Genomic DNA, 17,470 nt, shown 5'->3' with positions numbered 1-17,470 from the left:
GTCTGTTATGTCATATTTAGCACCATGATCTTGGAGGAAATTTGTCTCGTTTCACTGTTTACTGTACTACTGCACATGGTTGGAATGACAATAAAGCCACTTGACTTAACTTAATCTAGCTCATATCTGTGATGCTCATGGACTAGCTCAGGCTCTTTCCCTACTACAGAATGGTGATGTTTCATCTCCCAGTGTCCAGGTTCTCTAAACTTGACTGCCACCCAACCCACATTGCACTTGACCTCTACAGGACCTCCTACAGGTTATGGGCCTACAGGAGAGTGGGTCCATTTTTTTTTCTTAAGGCCCATGGGCTAAGGCCCAGCAACTAGGCACTCTTCCTTGAGCACCCTCACCAAGGCTGGTTCTGGGGGAGGGACCCAGTAACCCTATCCTGGGTAAACAGGTCCCTTGATTTGTATCCTTTCATAGGGGTTGCTTTTCCTCTGGCCCCTTACGCAGGACCAATTTAACTTGAGAGACCCTATCAACGAACCAAATGATCCCAGACAACATAATCTCTGGGATCACTGATGCACACGAAACCCTCCACAATGGTAAAGAGAAAAAAATGACCTCACTCATTGAAACAACACAAAAACATGACATTTCTTGGTCCTTTATTGAAATCAAAGACCCCCAAAAATTCATTAACAGCAAGACATGATTTTTTTCATTTTCAGTGACTTTGATTATATTTGAAGACATACATGATTTGGACATACGTCATAACTAAATCAGTCACACCATTTCAAAGACCACAAAAAACAGGATAATAATTGTTCAAAATGCCCCTATACCTCAACATTTCAATGCAGTTAACACAAAGCCCTCTCTACACTCCAAGGAACTGCAATCTGAGCTTCTTTAATATTAATTAGCTTAAAAGTATCAAATAATTAATCACGTTCACAATCACGGCAAAAGTCTACCTTTTAAAAGCATTGGCATTTTGTTCACATTCTTAAATGTAAAACACTATTCCACTGGGAAAATGAGAAACCCACTGAAGACACTTGTGTGTACTTTTCCACCTCTCCACAGGATGATGTTGACACAATCTTTCACATCCAGTTCAAGAATTACCGTGTTGCTTGTTGTGTCACTGGTATCTGGTCCTGTGAAATCCCAGGTGCTAACCTGATAATGTCCATTCTTCACCAAGATGGCTCCTGAAGTGTAGGTGTAGTAACCAAAAGTCATGAAGGTGAACTGGTAAACTCCCTTCACTGGAGCGGTGAAGATTCCTATCAAAGGAAACAACTCAATGGTTTCAGATTATATACTGGCATTTTCCTTGAAACACCATTAGTTTTATGAAGCTTTTTACACTCCAACCATTTTCAATTTGACTCCCAGCAAACATAGCTGTGCTCAAAATCTAGAGGACACTAAATCCAGTCATTGCACAATTATAGTATACTCAAGCACATGTTGATTTTGAGTAGCAAAAGGAGCTTACTGTTAATCACTTTATTAATAATTAAAGCTTATTTGTCAGCTACAGACTAGAGTGTCCAAAACTTTGTTTGGTAGAACAAAAAGACGTTTGGAGGATAATATATGATATAATATTTAATAATTAAGGCTTGCATGCCAAAATTTGTTGTAGAGGTTTTTTTTTGTTGGCTTTTGTTTATTTGTATTTTTTTAGTTCAACATGAATATGTCATTAGAATTAAAACATTTATTTAAAAAGACAGTTTTAAAAAAAAAAGGTTTAATTGGAAAGAACGAAAAACAACATGATTTGTGACACAGAAAATCAATACCAGGCTCTGGGTTGTGTTTAGATGGGAAAGTTCATTCTTGTACATCTTCAGGAGTTTGTTTGTCTTAGTCATACCTGTTTTATTGTTGTAAGCATCGCCAATGTTGGTGAAGACTTGGTTGAAGATCAAAATATTGCTGGTGTTGGAAGTAGTGGGTCCAGTGAACACACCAGGAGACTCCATATTCGTTGCTGAAAATGCCACTTTTTTTGGGCTAAAGCAAGTAAAAGCACGTTCACGTCAGAGTTCTATTTTGCAATGTGTGCATTTCATTTTTAAATATTACCCATCTATCAACAATTGGATGTAAAATCTTTATACATTTCCTGCCCTTTACCTTCTGCTTTAAGCTTTTACACGGCATGTTCAAGTCTTTTCTGTGACTTCAGTCATGTTGTAAATCCTGTCAACACAAACATGATATCACAAATCATGACACAATTATGAAAGGAAAAGGAGAAGTGAATAAAGTGGCTTTAACAAATTATCAAGAAATGTAACAAAATCTTAAAATTATTAGAACAATTACATTTAAACATTATATCTAAAAATTTAATTAGTTGTCATTTATCCCTACCTGCAGTTTGTTCCTTCAGCAGGTTTATTTCAGCTTCATGGTTGTTCACTGTGGAGTTGTGTGTTTTCAGCTGTTCATCAACAATCTTGAATCTGTAGTCAGTCTTCTCCTTAAGTTTGCCAACTTGAGATTCTTGCTCATTCAGTTCTGTGCTAAAAGCTTAAAATAATAGTTATTTAAAAGGTTGATTGTATTTGTTAATTAGTTAATTATATTTGTATATTTTTCTTAAATATCAATTAATACAAGTTAATAAGGAAGTTCAAATGTTACACTTTAAATTACCTTCAGTGTTGTTTAGAATTTCCTTGATTTCAGCTTTAAGGTCTGTCTTTGTGGCATCCAGTTTGGCCTCAATCTCACGTTGAAGGCTCTGTTTTGTTGTGTTTAGGTGGGAAAGTTCATTCTTGTACATCTGCAGGAGTTTGTTGGTGTCATTCAATGCAGCTTCAGTTTCTGTCTCCAGATTTTCAAGCTGGGCTCTCTTTTCCTCCAGCAGTCGCTCCGTTGTGTCAAGTCTGTCTTCAATCTCACTGAAGTTTCCCTGTAATCTTTCTTTGTGGTTGATCAGTTTTTGAATGTCACTCTTCAGGGTAGCAATGGCGGTAGTTTGTTCTTCCAGCTGTTTCTTCATGTCATTGAATTCATTTTTTTGTATCTTCATGCTCTCGTTTTCTTTTAGTGCTTTTGAAAGTTTATGCTCTAACCTTTCTAAAGCATTGTTGTTCCTCTCTGAAGACTCTTTCACAGCAGTTACCTCGGTTTTCAGTATAATTAGTTTTTCTGTAAGTTCCTGAATTCTATCATATAGGTATACAGTGTTTTTATAATTTGAACAAATAGTCGGTGTCTGTTGTTTCATCTCCGGGTCACACTGACGCCGATCTATGTCAGAAAATGCCGCTCCAAACAAGCAAAGAAGTAAAATCCCCTTGATGGCCATTTATACAACAGCCATTCACCCTTCCTTTTTCATAACCACGTATCCAGTTCAGGGTCATAGTGATGCTGGAGCCTATCCGCCTGACCAAAGTGGCTAAAAGCTAAGTTAATGAAAAAGGTCATCAGCCCGATGATCAATCTGACATAATTTACAGTTTAACTTTTAGATCTTTGTTTAATCTTTGTCAAGCAAATACACCTAAAAATACTAAAATCATACAAACATATACTCACTGTGCTCATTGTAGATGGTGCCCACATCCAGCTGTGGAAAACAACACAGGGACAGATGTTTGAGCTCTTCTAATTTTCTAACCCCCTCCCCCCGCCCAAATTTATCATAGTACACCGCAGTCCAATATTCATAAAAAAAATCACAGACTAAAGTTAAAGCTCTAAACTTGGCAGTTTACCTTGAATTCACCGATCACGGCGTCAGTTCTAAGCGAACGAGAGTCACATACCTGAAGAAGAGAAAGATTATAACTCTGATAAAAATAAGGAACGCTGCCTATGGGAGGCAGAAAATAAAAGATCAATGATGAGAGAGAGAGAGAGATCACAACAGAATGATTGAGGTTGTCTGTGAAGGCCAACGCTTTGGTGACAGAACCAGTGAGAATGCAAGAGACTGGTTGTGGGTGGTGTCTTCCTGTCTTCCTCCCCCCCCCCCGAGCCTGGTCCTGCCAGAGTTTCTTCCTGTTAAAAGGGAGTTTTTCCTTCCCACTGTCACCAAAGTGCTTACTCATAGGGGGTCATACGATTGTTGGGTTTTTCTCTGTATGTATGATAGTAGGGTCGACCTTACAATATAAAGCGCATTGAGGTGAATGTTGTTGTGATTTGGTGCTATATGAATTGAATTGAATTTATAGTGTTGAATTTCTCCCACATGCTTGATTTATCCAAGGTAAACAAATAAAAAAGAGACAAACACACTCACAGTGATGAAAATGGGTTCGTCAAATGAGTCTGAGGGTGTCTCGAAGAAGTTCAGGAAGAAAGTCTGTGGAGGGAAATAAATGTAAGTTGAAGTTTGAGTAAAAAGCAACATGTACAGTTATAATAAAAAGTAGTACAGTGGAAAAAAACGAAAGTTATCATCAGACCCATACTGGCAAAAACATTTATTTACCTCATCAAAGACCGGGTTGTTTCCCTTTCTGATTCGGGTCCTCTTGGATTGCCCGGCAACTGCTATCTTAACAACAGGTTTAATGTTGATGCCCGGCAACTGTCGTTCCTCGATGAACCGCACACGAATCTAGACAAGGACACGTGTGGACAGTAACATGTATGGAGTGTAAGTATTGCTTTAATGTGCCTTTTTTTATTATTGTAACTAACCTGTAGATCCTGTGGATTGTTGGGTAGTTGTTTGGACTGACTGCTGGCTCCTCTCCTTCTCTTCCTCAGGCCTCCTTGGGTGTGGTAGGATGGCGGTGAACGCTTGGGCGTCTGGGCGGTGGGGGATTCCTGGCCAGGGGACCCCTGAGGACCAATTATCACCATGGAGCGTCCATCGTCCGCTCCCTGGTCCTCTGGGGGCTCAAGCATCATCATACTCTCTGTATCCTCCTCGCCCAAAGTATCCAGAGAGATCACTGCATAGAAAGTAGTCCCAGGAAATAAATCTTAGAGTAAACTGACAAAAATGAGACACTGTTGAGTAAATGGGGACAAAAGAAGGGAAAAAACATACAGTGGTGTGAAAAAGTGCTTGCACTCTTCCAGGTTCTTTGTATGTTTTTTACACTTAAACGTGTAATGTGTAATCATCAAGTTTAAATATTTGCCAAAGCTAACACAAGTAAACACAAAATGCAGTTCAGTTTCTAAATGAAGGTGTTTATTATTAAGGGGGAATAAACCCCACCAAACCTGCATGGTCCTGTGTGACAACGTGATTGAAGAAATCACTTAAATAGGACCTGCCTGACAAAGTGGAGTAGACCAAAAGATTCTCAAAAGCCAGACATTGTGCTGCAATCCAAGGAAATTCAGGAACAAATGAGAAACAAAGTAACTGAGATCTCTAAGTCAGGAAAAGGTTATAAAGCATTTCTTTGGGAGTCTTTGGGACTCAAGTGAACCACAGTGAGAGACAGCTGACCAAAATTCAGTGATCACTCATCCAAGAAGTCACAAAAGACTTCAGAACAACATCCAAAGAACTGCAGGCCTCACTTGCATTAGTTAATAGGTCAGTAAAGGTCAGTGCTACTGCTGAGCAAAAGTTCATCTCAGTTTGCCAGAAACCATCTTGATGATCCCCAAGACTTCTGGAAAAATACTCTGTAGACTGACGAGACAAAAGTCAAGCTTTTTGGAAGGTGTGTGTCTCATTACATCTGCTGTAAAAGTAACACAGCATCAGGAAAGGGGTAAAAGCTTTTTCACACCACTGTATTTATTATTTCACTACATGACACTTTGAGGTTACTTGTGACTGTGTCCAGCTCCACACCTGGGGTTATTATGAGGCTGAGGCTCCAGCTGGGGAGGAGGTTGAAACATCGGAGCTGATCCTGGAGGAGGGAGGTAGGAAACTTGCTGGGTCAGCGTGGCCCACGGGAGGCAGAAAACACAATTTGTAGAAGATCTGTCATGTTCAGCTGTGTGGCAGGCAGGGATGTAGGACCCAAACGCAGGACTCGGAGACAAAATGCTTAGCTAAAGGTGGCAGCTTTATTGCTGGAGAAAGAAAGAAAACAAACAAAGATGAACTAGAACTAAAAATATTGCACTTGACATTTCATGATTTGGCTAGAGAACATGGCACTTACGCAAGAACACACAGCAAATGTGGAGGACACAACAACAAATAGGGGAAGACTGAGGACTTAAAAACACAGGCAGGATAATGAGAGGATGGGGAACAGGTGAACACACAGCTGGGAGTAATCAGACATAAGAAGACAAAAAGGAAGCAAAAACTGAACACATAGCACACCTGTATATGTCACTGGAGAAAGTACAGTAAAAGGATGATGGAAGAGCACGTCAGCGGATGGCACTTAAATAAGTAACTTAACAGCAATGGCCTTCATGCTTCCCATGCTATTCACCTGTCCCATCCTTAAGTTAGGGTTAGGCTTAGAGACAGAGTTAGCCACCCTACCCTTACTTTTACCAAAACTGGTGCAAGACTGAGTTATAACAGCGATTCACTCTGTGTTTAGTGGTTATGATGGTGGAAACTATCCAACGAGGCTGAAACATTTAAACCAGGCTGTGATTAATGCTGTTAGGTTTGAGCTTTTAAGACAGGAAGTTGTGACTTGTTTTAGTGCCACTACAGGCCTTTTGAGGAACTGCAATTTCTAGCGCTTTATAGCAATTTTATTTGGGGTTTTTTGGGGGGGGGTTTGCGTCCAGCAAGTTGGTTTGAATTAAATTCAGGGAATTTCACTCCATCGTATACCTTGGGACAAATTATGCATAAAACGTGGCTCATTGGTCTAGGGCAGGGGTGTCAAACATAAGGTCTGGGGACCAGAATCGGCCCGGCAAAGACTCCAGTCTGGGACACTGGATACCTTCGGAAAATGTGAAGGAGAATATAATATTTAGACTTTTAATTGTGTAATTGCATAGTTGAATTGTTTATCTGTATAAGTTACAGCTTTTCCTACTGATAAAGACCTCCCCTGTAGCCATTCGTACTTCACCAAAGTTATTAAGTTATAGATTTTTGTAGTTTAACACATTTAATTTTTAAAATTTAAGCCCAAAGAGTTTTGCTGACTTTCCTTCTTTCAAAAAAGTACTTAATAGTATTTATATACATTTTTACATATAAGATATCTCAGGGATTAAATGTGTAGTTAAACTTCCGCACACTGGCAGATCGGACCGTTTCACTGGTCTGTCCCTGGTTTAAGTCCTGGATGAGTCCACGGTTCTTCACTTATAGTCCTCTACCCAAACTGAAAGTACCATTTAACCTCACCACCACTAACAGAAAAGACCTGTTTCCTGCACACTGTAATCAAGATGAGTTACCCTGTGGTAGCAGGGGTGGCTTCTACTGTTTCCTTCAACAGGAAAAAGCAGCTTAAGTGAATAAGCTGTTATGTTTCTGTAAACAAACTCATCAAACTAGGCGTGTCCAACTCTGGTCAGGCTACAATTTCTATGGAGTAGATGTTAAGAATGTGAACATCTTGACATGTTTTTCTTGATTTCTTGGATCTGTCTGACTAAATCTGTGTAAGATTTGGTTTGTAGAAGCAAACGGTTGTAAGGGCAGAAGAAATAATCAAGAAATCTTTCAAAGAAATAAAATTTGTTTTATTTTTGTTTATAGCAGAGTTTGCTTTATTTTGTGTGACTAATAAAACATACCGTATAAATCACAGATTATACATACCATACAGTGTGTGTGTGTGTGTGTGGGGTGGCATGGGGGGTGGGGGGTGCGAACATGTATGTGGCATCAATCAGGTCCATTCGGACACTGACAGGAGGACTTTGTTTTGTGTTCAGGAAGCAAGGATGGGGAAGAGAATAGTGTTTCATTTGCTGCTATAAAACACTGTAGGTTGGGCTGCCAAGGTATGTGTGTGTGTGTGAGAGTGTGCCCACATCTTATACTTCTGCAACTTCTGCTTAAAGACCAATTTGAGTTTTAGCTCTTTTGGAAACTGAGACTGCTGGACAATTTTAGTTTAGTTGGGGTTGAGTTTAGATTTCACCGCTGAATAACCATCAGCTGCTAAAGTTTTCTCAACATTAAAAGGGTTTTTTGATTTAAAAAAACAAGGTTCCAGTAATACTAGCCAGTAAGAGATACTGTATTCTAGGTGTCTTTTCAATGAACAATAAACAATAAAAAGACACCTAGAATTCAGTATCCCAGCTGCCATAAGGACCCTCAGAGAATACATGTAGAACGGGGAGAACATGCAACTTAGGACCTTCTTGCAGTGAGGTAACAGTGCTTACTAGATTTAATTAAATTTGACATAACCTTGCTGACATAAGATAAATGGTGCTGATCGCATGCTTGCACCAAACTGAAAAACATAAAGAACATCTCTTCCTTACTGCAAGACTTTTGCCTAATGTTGAGCTCATGAGTTCATATTTTCCAACAAAAAAGTACAATAAATATAAATATATTCAGGGTGATAGAGAAAACCCATGTTGGATTTCCCCAGCGGCACATGAACACATCAGTGCCTCAATCAGTCCAAGACCCACCCACTGACCAACCTGTCGACCATATTTCTTGACATTACAGACCTGATCAGAAAAAAACACCCATCAAAAAAAAATCCATTCATTCATTCATTGTTGTGGAGTGATATTTTTGTGTTTCTGTTTCTTCATTTTTTTCTTTTTTTTTTTTTTACTAAGGATCCAAAAAAAAAAGAAGGAAATAACAAATCAACTATGATTCAGAAATGTTGCTCACTTTATTTTAAGCTCAAAAGAGGAAACTCTGAGTGATTTATGATCTGAGTGGTGACCCAGTTATGCTGCAGATTAATCAGCCAGTGCTGTTCCGTGTGCTCACCCCTGTGTTGTTCCTCTTGGTGTCCAGCAAGGAGACGGTGAAGGTGGCGGCCAAACTGGGAGAGTTGAGCACATCTCTAAGAGCAAGTCGATACTCCCCCAGAAACCTGAATGAGACACACACCAGAGACAAGGAGATGGATATAAAACATAACTGTGTTATTTACAAAATAACATTTTTAAAGACACAGCTGGAGTTGATTCGATTTGCAACAGTTAAAAACTAGCAACCTGATTACCCCACATACATATTTTATGAGTTTTTTTTACTCAGAAGTACCACTGCAGGACTTGGTTGTGCATTAGCAACAAAAACTTAATTTGAGCCTGAGAGGGTTAAGCTGAAAAACCAAATAAATTTATCAGAAAGAGAAAAAAAAAGGGTAATTTCTTAAAAATTAGGAATGCACTTACCAGCTGAGCAACACCCCAAAAAAATTGATGATCACAAAATTCATTTCATCGTAAAAAAAAAAAACCTCTTCACAACATCTGGCCAAAGCAAGAATACTCTCAAGGAGACATACATGTCGTTGCCAAAGTCTCCAATAAAGAGATGTATTATCTTGCAGAGCATCTCAAAGAAGGATACCCAGTATTTGGTAATATCCATGTGTTATAGACTTCAAGGAACCTATGACTGCGCTGACTTATGACCACATGACCCTAACGGTGTTGCACCTGTGCTTAGTCTCCAATAAAATGCTAGTCTCCCTGGTTCCTCATTCACAGTCATTTTCTGACATCTTACAACATTTATTCCTCAACTTTGGTGGTTATTTTTGTTGCCGTACAACATTGTCAAGCAAAGTTGTACAGCCTAGAGCGATCAAAGCAAGATGGGGCAAAGCTAATATATAGGAAATACACCCAAAAATGACAAATATGTACTTCACACATTAAGTCCAGGTGAATAGAAAATCACCACAAACAAAACAAAATAAATGCTCTGTGTAGGTTCTCGGTCATTCAGGTGATGGTAGTCTATCCGGCTATGAAAGAAAAGTGACCTGACTTCTTTAAATTACTTGAAGATATGGTATTTAAACTCTCGTGGGAGCTGTCCCTTAAGAGGCCATCTATGCCCGCTGTGAACGACCATCTTTGAACAGAGGAGGTGGCTTACAACACCAACTGTCTTCCACCTACAACACAGTTTTGAGATCCCTTCCCCAGGCCCCTCAACCCCCAATCACATTTTGTGTTGGTGATCTCAATAGGTCACATGATACGGTGTAGCAAAGTCTCACAATGGTTTCACTGGAAAACTCCTGACCCATGCCTTTTTTCACACCTTGGCTCACGTGGTCAGGCACATTATCAACAGTAGGTAACTGAAGAAGCTTCTCGGATGAAAGGTGAAACGCCTTCAAGAAACTTAAAGACGTCCAATAGCTTTTCTTTCCAAGCTCCTTAGAAAACAAATGACGTATGGATCCATTAATCTTTCACTACAACCGATAGTGAATGGGTGGGAATTTGGCAGAATAAAAACCACAATGAGGGGAAGACCTGATTCTTCGTTCCTGCCCCTTCCCTTCTGAAAGAACTCCAATTCGCCTGACATCTTGATCGAGTGAAACAATCCAAAAATAAGCCACTGAAGGGGCCGCTGAGCACACCTTTACTGTGAGAATGTGCAGCTCCATCTACCCAAACTTAGTATGACAATCCCAAATTTATTATCCTAGGGGAGATTTGTACATATCGCCTCTTTATCTGTCTGTTGGCCAGCACCAGGTTTAAAATAACTTACAAACAGCTGCCAGTGATGAGTGAATAAAAGTAAATAGAGCCCTTTTATGTTTGGCCTTTAAAACAGACCTTTCCCTTTTACTCTTCAGTTGTGTTTATAGGTTTGATCTATTTTTCATGTTTAAAAAGGCTATGCTGTGGTGGACCACTAGAGGGCTCCACTCACACCCAGTGTTGAGGAAGTGTGTTCCTCTGTTTTGTGGCGCGATATGTCCAGTTGATGTTGGAGACGAATAAAGAAGGAGTGAGAACTGAGAGCACTGTGTCGTTGATGCTTACCTCCACATTGGTGACCCCTGACTCGAGCATGCAACGGGCCGCAGATGACGCAGACTCCGCTATGGAGGCATCAGCGGCCGCCGGACCTCCGCCTCCTGTTGCAGCTACGTTCGCTGTGGCGCTGAAACTGCCGGACTTTTGGCTCCATGACCCCCCGTCGTGGTTCGTACACGTGGAGGCTCAGTTCGCCCTTCGCGGCATCTCGGCTGACGACACGAAGTATCACCATGTGGTGGCCTCGCTCGACCCGCTGGCCACCCGTCGCGCGATGGCGCTCCTCCGGGACCCACCCGCCCAAGGGAAATACGCCGCCCTTAAAGAGCTGCTTCTTCGGCGCTATGCCCTCTCCGACGCTGAACGAGCCGAAAAGCTCCTCAACTTGTCAGGCTTGGGTGGCGGTACCGCGCTCGAGCTCATGGAGAACATGCTATCGTTGCTCGGGCCGGATGACGGGGGATTCCTCTTCGCCCACCTCTTCCTCCGCCAGCTACCGGCCGCCGTGAGAGCTGTCCTCGCAAACTCCCCACTTCTGCCGGCGAAGGATTATCGCTCCCTGGCTGAAGAAGCGGATCGCATTCTCCTGGCTAGCCGCACTTTCAACGTTCACGCCCTGGCTACGGACTCGCCGGCGGCGCCTTCCACTGCTCCACCTGCCTCCCCCGGAGCATCCGCCCCCTTGCTGACGGCAGGGATTGCTACACGCCGGCACCGCGGAAAGAACATCTGTTTCTACCATCAGCGTTTTGGCGACAGAGCGCGTCGCTGCCTGCCGCCTTGCGCTTTCACGGCCCAGGGAAACGGACCCGCCAGCGCGCCGTAGCAGCCGCGACCGCTGGCGACACAGAAAGGCTGCTCTTCATAGAGGACTCGCGCTCCGGGAGACGTTTTCTCGTGGACTCCGGCTCCCAGAAGAGCCTCCTTCCCCCTACCGCTGCCGACGGACTAGCAGCGAACTGTGGGCCGCAGCTCATGGCAGCTAATGGCTCTCCCATCAAAACGTTTGGGGAAAGGTTGGTGACTGTTTGTTTTCACGGCCGGGATTTCCAGTGGAACTTTGTTGTTGCCGCTAGCTCTGTACCTATTTTAGGTGCTGATTTTCTGTGCGCTCAGGGACTGCTTGTCGATGTTGCTAACAGATGTTTAATTGATGCTCTCTCGTTTTCTTCCCTACCGTGTTTTACTCGGGCCGCCGAACCCGTAATTCGGGCTAATGTAGTGACCTCCGGGGATGCTTTTCAGCGTTTGCTTTCAGAGTTTCCATCGCTGTCTGTCCCTGATTTCTCTGGCACGGTAACGAAGCATGGGGTTGAGCATTATATTCCCACGGTCGGGCCCCCGGTGTTCGCGCGCGCGCGTCGCCTCGACCCTGCGAAACTGTCCGTCGCTCGGGAAGAGTTTGCTGCCATGGAGCGCCTTGGCATTGTACAGCGTTCGAACAGTGCATGGGCCTCTCCGCTTCACATGGTGCCCAAATTGGACGGTCGGTGGCGGCCGTGCGGAGATTTCCGCCGTTTAAATAATGCCACGGAGAATGACCGTTACCCCATCCCCCATATTCAGGATTTTTCTGCCAATCTCGCCGGAACGTCGATTTTTTCTAAAATTGACTTGGTGCGGGGGTATCACCAAGTTCCCGTGCGCACCGAAGACGTTCCTAAGACCGCTGTCATTACCCCGTTCGGCTTGTTCGAGTTTTTGCGCATGCCGTTTGGCCTGAAAGGTGCCGCCCAGACCTTTCAGCGCCTGATGGACTCAGTTTTGCGTGGGCTGCCGTTCGTTTTTGTTTATCTGGACGATATATTGGTGGCCAGCTGCTCGGCGAGCCAGCACGAGTCCCATCTGCGCCAGGTTTTCCAGCGTTTGGCAGCGCACGGCCTGATCATCAACCCTTCCAAGTGCCAGTTTGGGTTGCCTGTTCTGGATTTCCTCGGGCACCGCATTTCCGCTGAAGGTGTGGTTCCGTTGCCCGACAGAGTCCAGGCCGTTTCAGCTTTTCCGCGCCCCACGTCGGTTAAAGCGTTGCAGGAGTTCTTGGGGATGATAAATTTTTACAACCGCTTTCTCCCCAGAGCTGCCCACCTGTTACAGCCACTCTATGCTGCCTTAAAAGGTAAGACAGCCAAAGATCCGGTTGACTGGCTGCCAGAACGCCTCCATGCGTTTTCCGCAGCCAAGTCTGCGCTGGCTGACGCCGCCCTGCTGGCACACCCGCTTCCGTCGGCGGAGATCGCGTTGACCACCGACGCGTCCGACGTGGCAGTGGGTGGGGTGTTGGAACAGCGGGTTTCAGGTCTCTGGCAACCGCTCGCCTTTTTCAGTCGTACGCTACGGGATGCCGAACGCAAGTACAGTGTTTTTGACAGGGAGTTGCTGGCCCTGCACCTCGCGACACGACATTTTCGTTTTTTCCTCGAGGGTCGCAACTTTACTGCATACGTTGACCACAAACCTTTAACGTTTGCGATGTCCAAGGTCTCTGACCCATGGAGCGCACGCCAGCAGCGCCAGTTGGCGGCCATTTCGGAGTTTACCACAGACATTCAGCACGTGGCTGGTAAGTCCAATCACGTCGCTGACTGTCTGTCACGTGTGTTGGTTTCTCCGGTGTATGTCGGTGTCGACTACGCTGCTATGGCCGCCGAGCAACGTGCTGACCCGGACATCCTGGCCCTTCAGTCAACGAAAACGGGCCTCGTGCTGGAGGACACCCCGGTGTGGGACGGCGGTCCGCGCCTTCTTTGCGACGTTTCCACCGGCCGCCCCCGCCCGGTGGTTCCCCTTTCGTGGCGTCGCCGTGTTTTTGACTCGGTGCATGCCCTCTCTCATCCCGGCGTCCGGGCCTCGGTCAAGCTGGTCAGCGCCAGGTTCGTTTGGCCGGGCCTTCGCAAGACTGTGAAAGAATGGGCGGCGGTTTGTATCCCATGCCAACGCTCGAAAATCCACCGGCACACGCAGGCACCCCTCGAACCTTTCCGTATCCCCGGTAGGCGTTTCGATCACGTTCATGTGGACCTGGTTGGTCCCTTGCCGCAGTCACAGGGTTTCACGCACCTTTTGACTGTGGTGGACCGCACGACCAGGTGGCCGGAGGCGGTGCCCCTGGCGTTCACGACAGCGGCGACGGTGGCCAGAGCATTTTTGTCGACGTGGGTTTCCCGTTTCGGTCCCCCTGCTGACATTACCTCAGACAGGGGCCCCCAGTTTGTTTCTGAGCTTTGGTCTGCTATGGCTGACGGCCTGGGGGTCACGGTCCACCGCACCACAGCATACCACCCGCAAGCTAACGGGATGTGCGAACGGTTTCACCGGTCTCTTAAGGCCGCGCTCCGGGCTTCCTTAACAGGTGGCGACTGGGTCGACCGTCTTCCGTGGGTTTTGCTGGGATTGCGTAGCGCGGTTAAGGAAGACCTCGGGGTTTCCCCGGCTGAACTGGTCCTCGGCCAGCCCCTCCGGGTCCCCGGGGAATTCTTGCCTGAGAGCCCTCCCCCATGTTTTGATGCCTCTTTGTTGCCTTTTCGCCCCCCGAGAGACTCATTTCCTGTTCCCGGTCCTGTGCACCACTGCCTGCCTGACACTTTTGTTCCGAGTTCGTTGGACTCTGCTCGTTTCGTTTTCGTCAGGCACGATGCCCATAGGACTCCGCTGCGTCCACCATATGACGGGCCATACAGGGTTCTTAAACCAGGCAGCAAACATTTCATTTTGGACTTTGGCGGTCGGCAGGAGGTTGTCTCTGTTGACAGACTTAAGCCTGCACATGTTATGCAAGAGGATCAGGTGGTCCCGGCCCAGGCCCCTCGCCGCGGCCGCCCACCTGCCACCGGGCTGATGGATTCTGTTTTTTCCCCCAGGAGCGACGCGCAATCAACGGAGTCCGAGTCGCCTGCAGCTTTTTCTGACCGCCAGTGCCAGCCTCGCTTCCGGGCTGGGTTGCCCTCTGTCAGTTCCCCACCCCCCCGGTTCAGCCGTTCCGGCCGTTTGCTTAAGCCCCGGGTCCTGGACTAGTTCTGCTGGGTGTTCGGGGGGGGCATGTGTGGTGGACCACTAGAGGGCTCCACTCACACCCAGTGTTGAGGAAGTGTGTTCCTCTGTTTTGTGGCGCGATATGTCCAGTTGATGTTGGAGACGAATAAAGAAGGAGTGAGAACTGAGAGCACTGTGTCGTTGATGCTTACCTCCACAATGCCTCTTTTTTTTGTAAATTTCTAATGATAAGATCTGTCACCGTCTGAGTTAAGATGCTTGCCTGCCTATTTTTTTTTTTTTTTTTTTTTTTGGGGGGGGGGGGGGGGGGGGGGGTAATTTTGTGTAAATAAAATGTTTCAGTGTTTTGATGCCACACTGCATCTGAATGCATACATTTTGCATAGCACACAGTACCTGTTTCTCCCCATTTTCTCATGATCTTTAACAACACAGTGAATCTCAGCTCCAGAGCCCAGAGGAATCCCCTTCAGATCCCATTCAAAACCCTGACAGAAACAAAGGAAAAAGATGGGGAAAAGAGTGAAAACAGGATCATAGGCAGAAAACTTTAATGATGACATATTACAGTATCATTACTGCATCTTTGTTACATTGTATTTGTGAAGTACTTCTATAACATTACTACAGTGTTGCAAATTTTTTTTTGGTCAGGTTATTTTGCCCCGATAGAGCAATGTTGTCACAATTTCACCAGCTGGTAATGTTGCAAACTTACTGAATGCCCGGAAACTCCGGCTCCCAGAAGAGCCTCCTTCCCCCTACCGCTGCCGACGGACTAGCAGCGAACTGTGGGCCGCAGCTCATGGCAGCTAATGGCTCTCCCATCAAAACGTTTGGGGAAAGGTTGGTGACTGTTTGTTTTCACGGCCGGGATTTCCAGTGGAACTTTGTTGTTGCCGCTAGCTCTGTACCTATTTTAGGTGCTGATTTTCTGTGCGCTCAGGGACTGCTTGTCGATGTTGCTAACAGATGTTTAATTGATGCTCTCTCGTTTTCTTCCCTACCGTGTTTTACTCGGGCCGCCGAACCCGTAATTCGGGCTAATGTAGTGACCTCCGGGGATGCTTTTCAGCGTTTGCTTTCAGAGTTTCCATCGCTGTCTGTCCCTGATTTCTCTGGCACGGTAACGAAGCATGGGGTTGAGCATTATATTCCCACGGTCGGGCCCCCGGTGTTCGCGCGCGCGCGTCGCCTCGACCCTGCGAAACTGTCCGTCGCTCGGGAAGAGTTTGCTGCCATGGAGCGCCTTGGCATTGTACAGCGTTCGAACAGTGCATGGGCCTCTCCGCTTCACATGGTGCCCAAATTGGACGGTCGGTGGCGGCCGTGCGGAGATTTCCGCCGTTTAAATAATGCCACGGAGAATGACCGTTACCCCATCCCCCATATTCAGGATTTTTCTGCCAATCTCGCCGGAACGTTGATTTTTTCTAAAATTGACTTGGTGCGGGGGTATCACCAAGTTCCCGTGCGCACCGAAGACGTTCCTAAGACCGCTGTCATTACCCCGTTCGGCTTGTTCGAGTTTTTGCGCATGCCGTTTGGCCTGAAAGGTGCCGCCCAGACCTTTCAGCGCCTGATGGACTCAGTTTTGCGTGGGCTGCCGTTCGTTTTTGTTTATCTGGACGATATATTGGTGGCCAGCTGCTCGGCGAGCCAGCACGAGTCCCATCTGCGCCAGGTTTTCCAGCGTTTGGCAGCGCACGGCCTGATCATCAACCCTTCCAAGTGCCAGTTTGGGTTGCCTGTTCTGGATTTCCTCGGGCACCGCATTTCCGCTGAAGGTGTGGTTCCGTTGCCCGACAGAGTCCAGGCCGTTTCAGCTTTTCCGCGCCCCACGTCGGTTAAAGCGTTGCAGGAGTTCTTGGGATGATAAATTTTTACAACCGCTTTCTCCCCAGAGCTGCCCACCTGTTACAGCCACTCTATGCTGCCTTAAAAGGTAAGACAGCCAAAGATCCGGTTGACTGGCTGCCAGAACGCCTCCATGCGTTTTCCGCAGCCAAGTCTGCGCTGGCTGACGCCGCCCTGCTGGCACACCCGCTTCCGTCGGCGGAGATCGCGTTGACCACCGACGCGTCCGACGTGGCAGTGGGTGGGGTGTTGGAACAGCGGGTTTCAGGTCTCTGGCAACCGCTCGCCTTTTTCAGTCGTACGCTACGGGATGCCGAACGCAAGTACAGTGTTTTTGACAGGGAGTTGCTGGCCCTGCACCTCGCGACACGACATTTTCGTTTTTTCCTCGAGGGTCGCAACTTTACTGCATACGTTGACCACAAACCTTTAACGTTTGCGATGTCCAAGGTCTCTGACCCATGGAGCGCACGCCAGCAGCGCCAGTTGGCGGCCATTTCGGAGTTTACCACAGACATTCAGCACGTGGCTGGTAAGTCCAATCACGTCGCTGACTGTCTGTCACGTGTGTTGGTTTCTCCGGTGTATGTCGGTGTCGACTACGCTGCTATGGCCGCCGAGCAACGTGCTGACCCGGACATCCTGGCCCTTCAGTCAACGAAAACGGGCCTCGTGCTGGAGGACACCCCGGTGTGGGACGGCGGTCCGCGCCTTCTTTGCGACGTTTCCACCGGCCGCCCCCGCCCGGTGGTTCCCCTTTCGTGGCGTCGCCGTGTTTTTGACT

At 46.2% G+C, this 17,470-nt stretch overlaps 1 protein-coding gene across 1 annotated transcript; it reads right to left on the bottom strand.

The window, feature by feature from the left end:
* Positions 1 to 978: 978 nt before the first annotated feature.
* On the bottom strand, positions 979 to 3,292 carry LOC134623221 (uncharacterized). Its single transcript, XM_063468401.1, has 4 exons — positions 2,635 to 3,292; positions 2,350 to 2,508; positions 1,847 to 1,975; positions 979 to 1,247 (listed from the first exon to the last, which is right to left on the bottom strand). The coding sequence occupies exons 1-4, from the start codon at positions 3,290 to 3,292 to the stop codon at positions 979 to 981; spliced, it is 1,215 nt and encodes a 404-aa protein (XP_063324471.1).
* Positions 3,293 to 17,470: the final 14,178 nt, after the last annotated feature.

This window comes from Pelmatolapia mariae, unplaced genomic scaffold (genome assembly GCF_036321145.2).
Source record: "Pelmatolapia mariae isolate MD_Pm_ZW unplaced genomic scaffold, Pm_UMD_F_2 NODE_ptg000477l+_length_24376_cov_1, whole genome shotgun sequence".
NCBI classification, from domain to species: domain Eukaryota; kingdom Metazoa; phylum Chordata; class Actinopteri; order Cichliformes; family Cichlidae; genus Pelmatolapia; species Pelmatolapia mariae.
The sequence above is the reverse complement of the archived record's forward strand: the minus strand, read 5'-3'. Positions and strand labels throughout refer to the sequence as shown.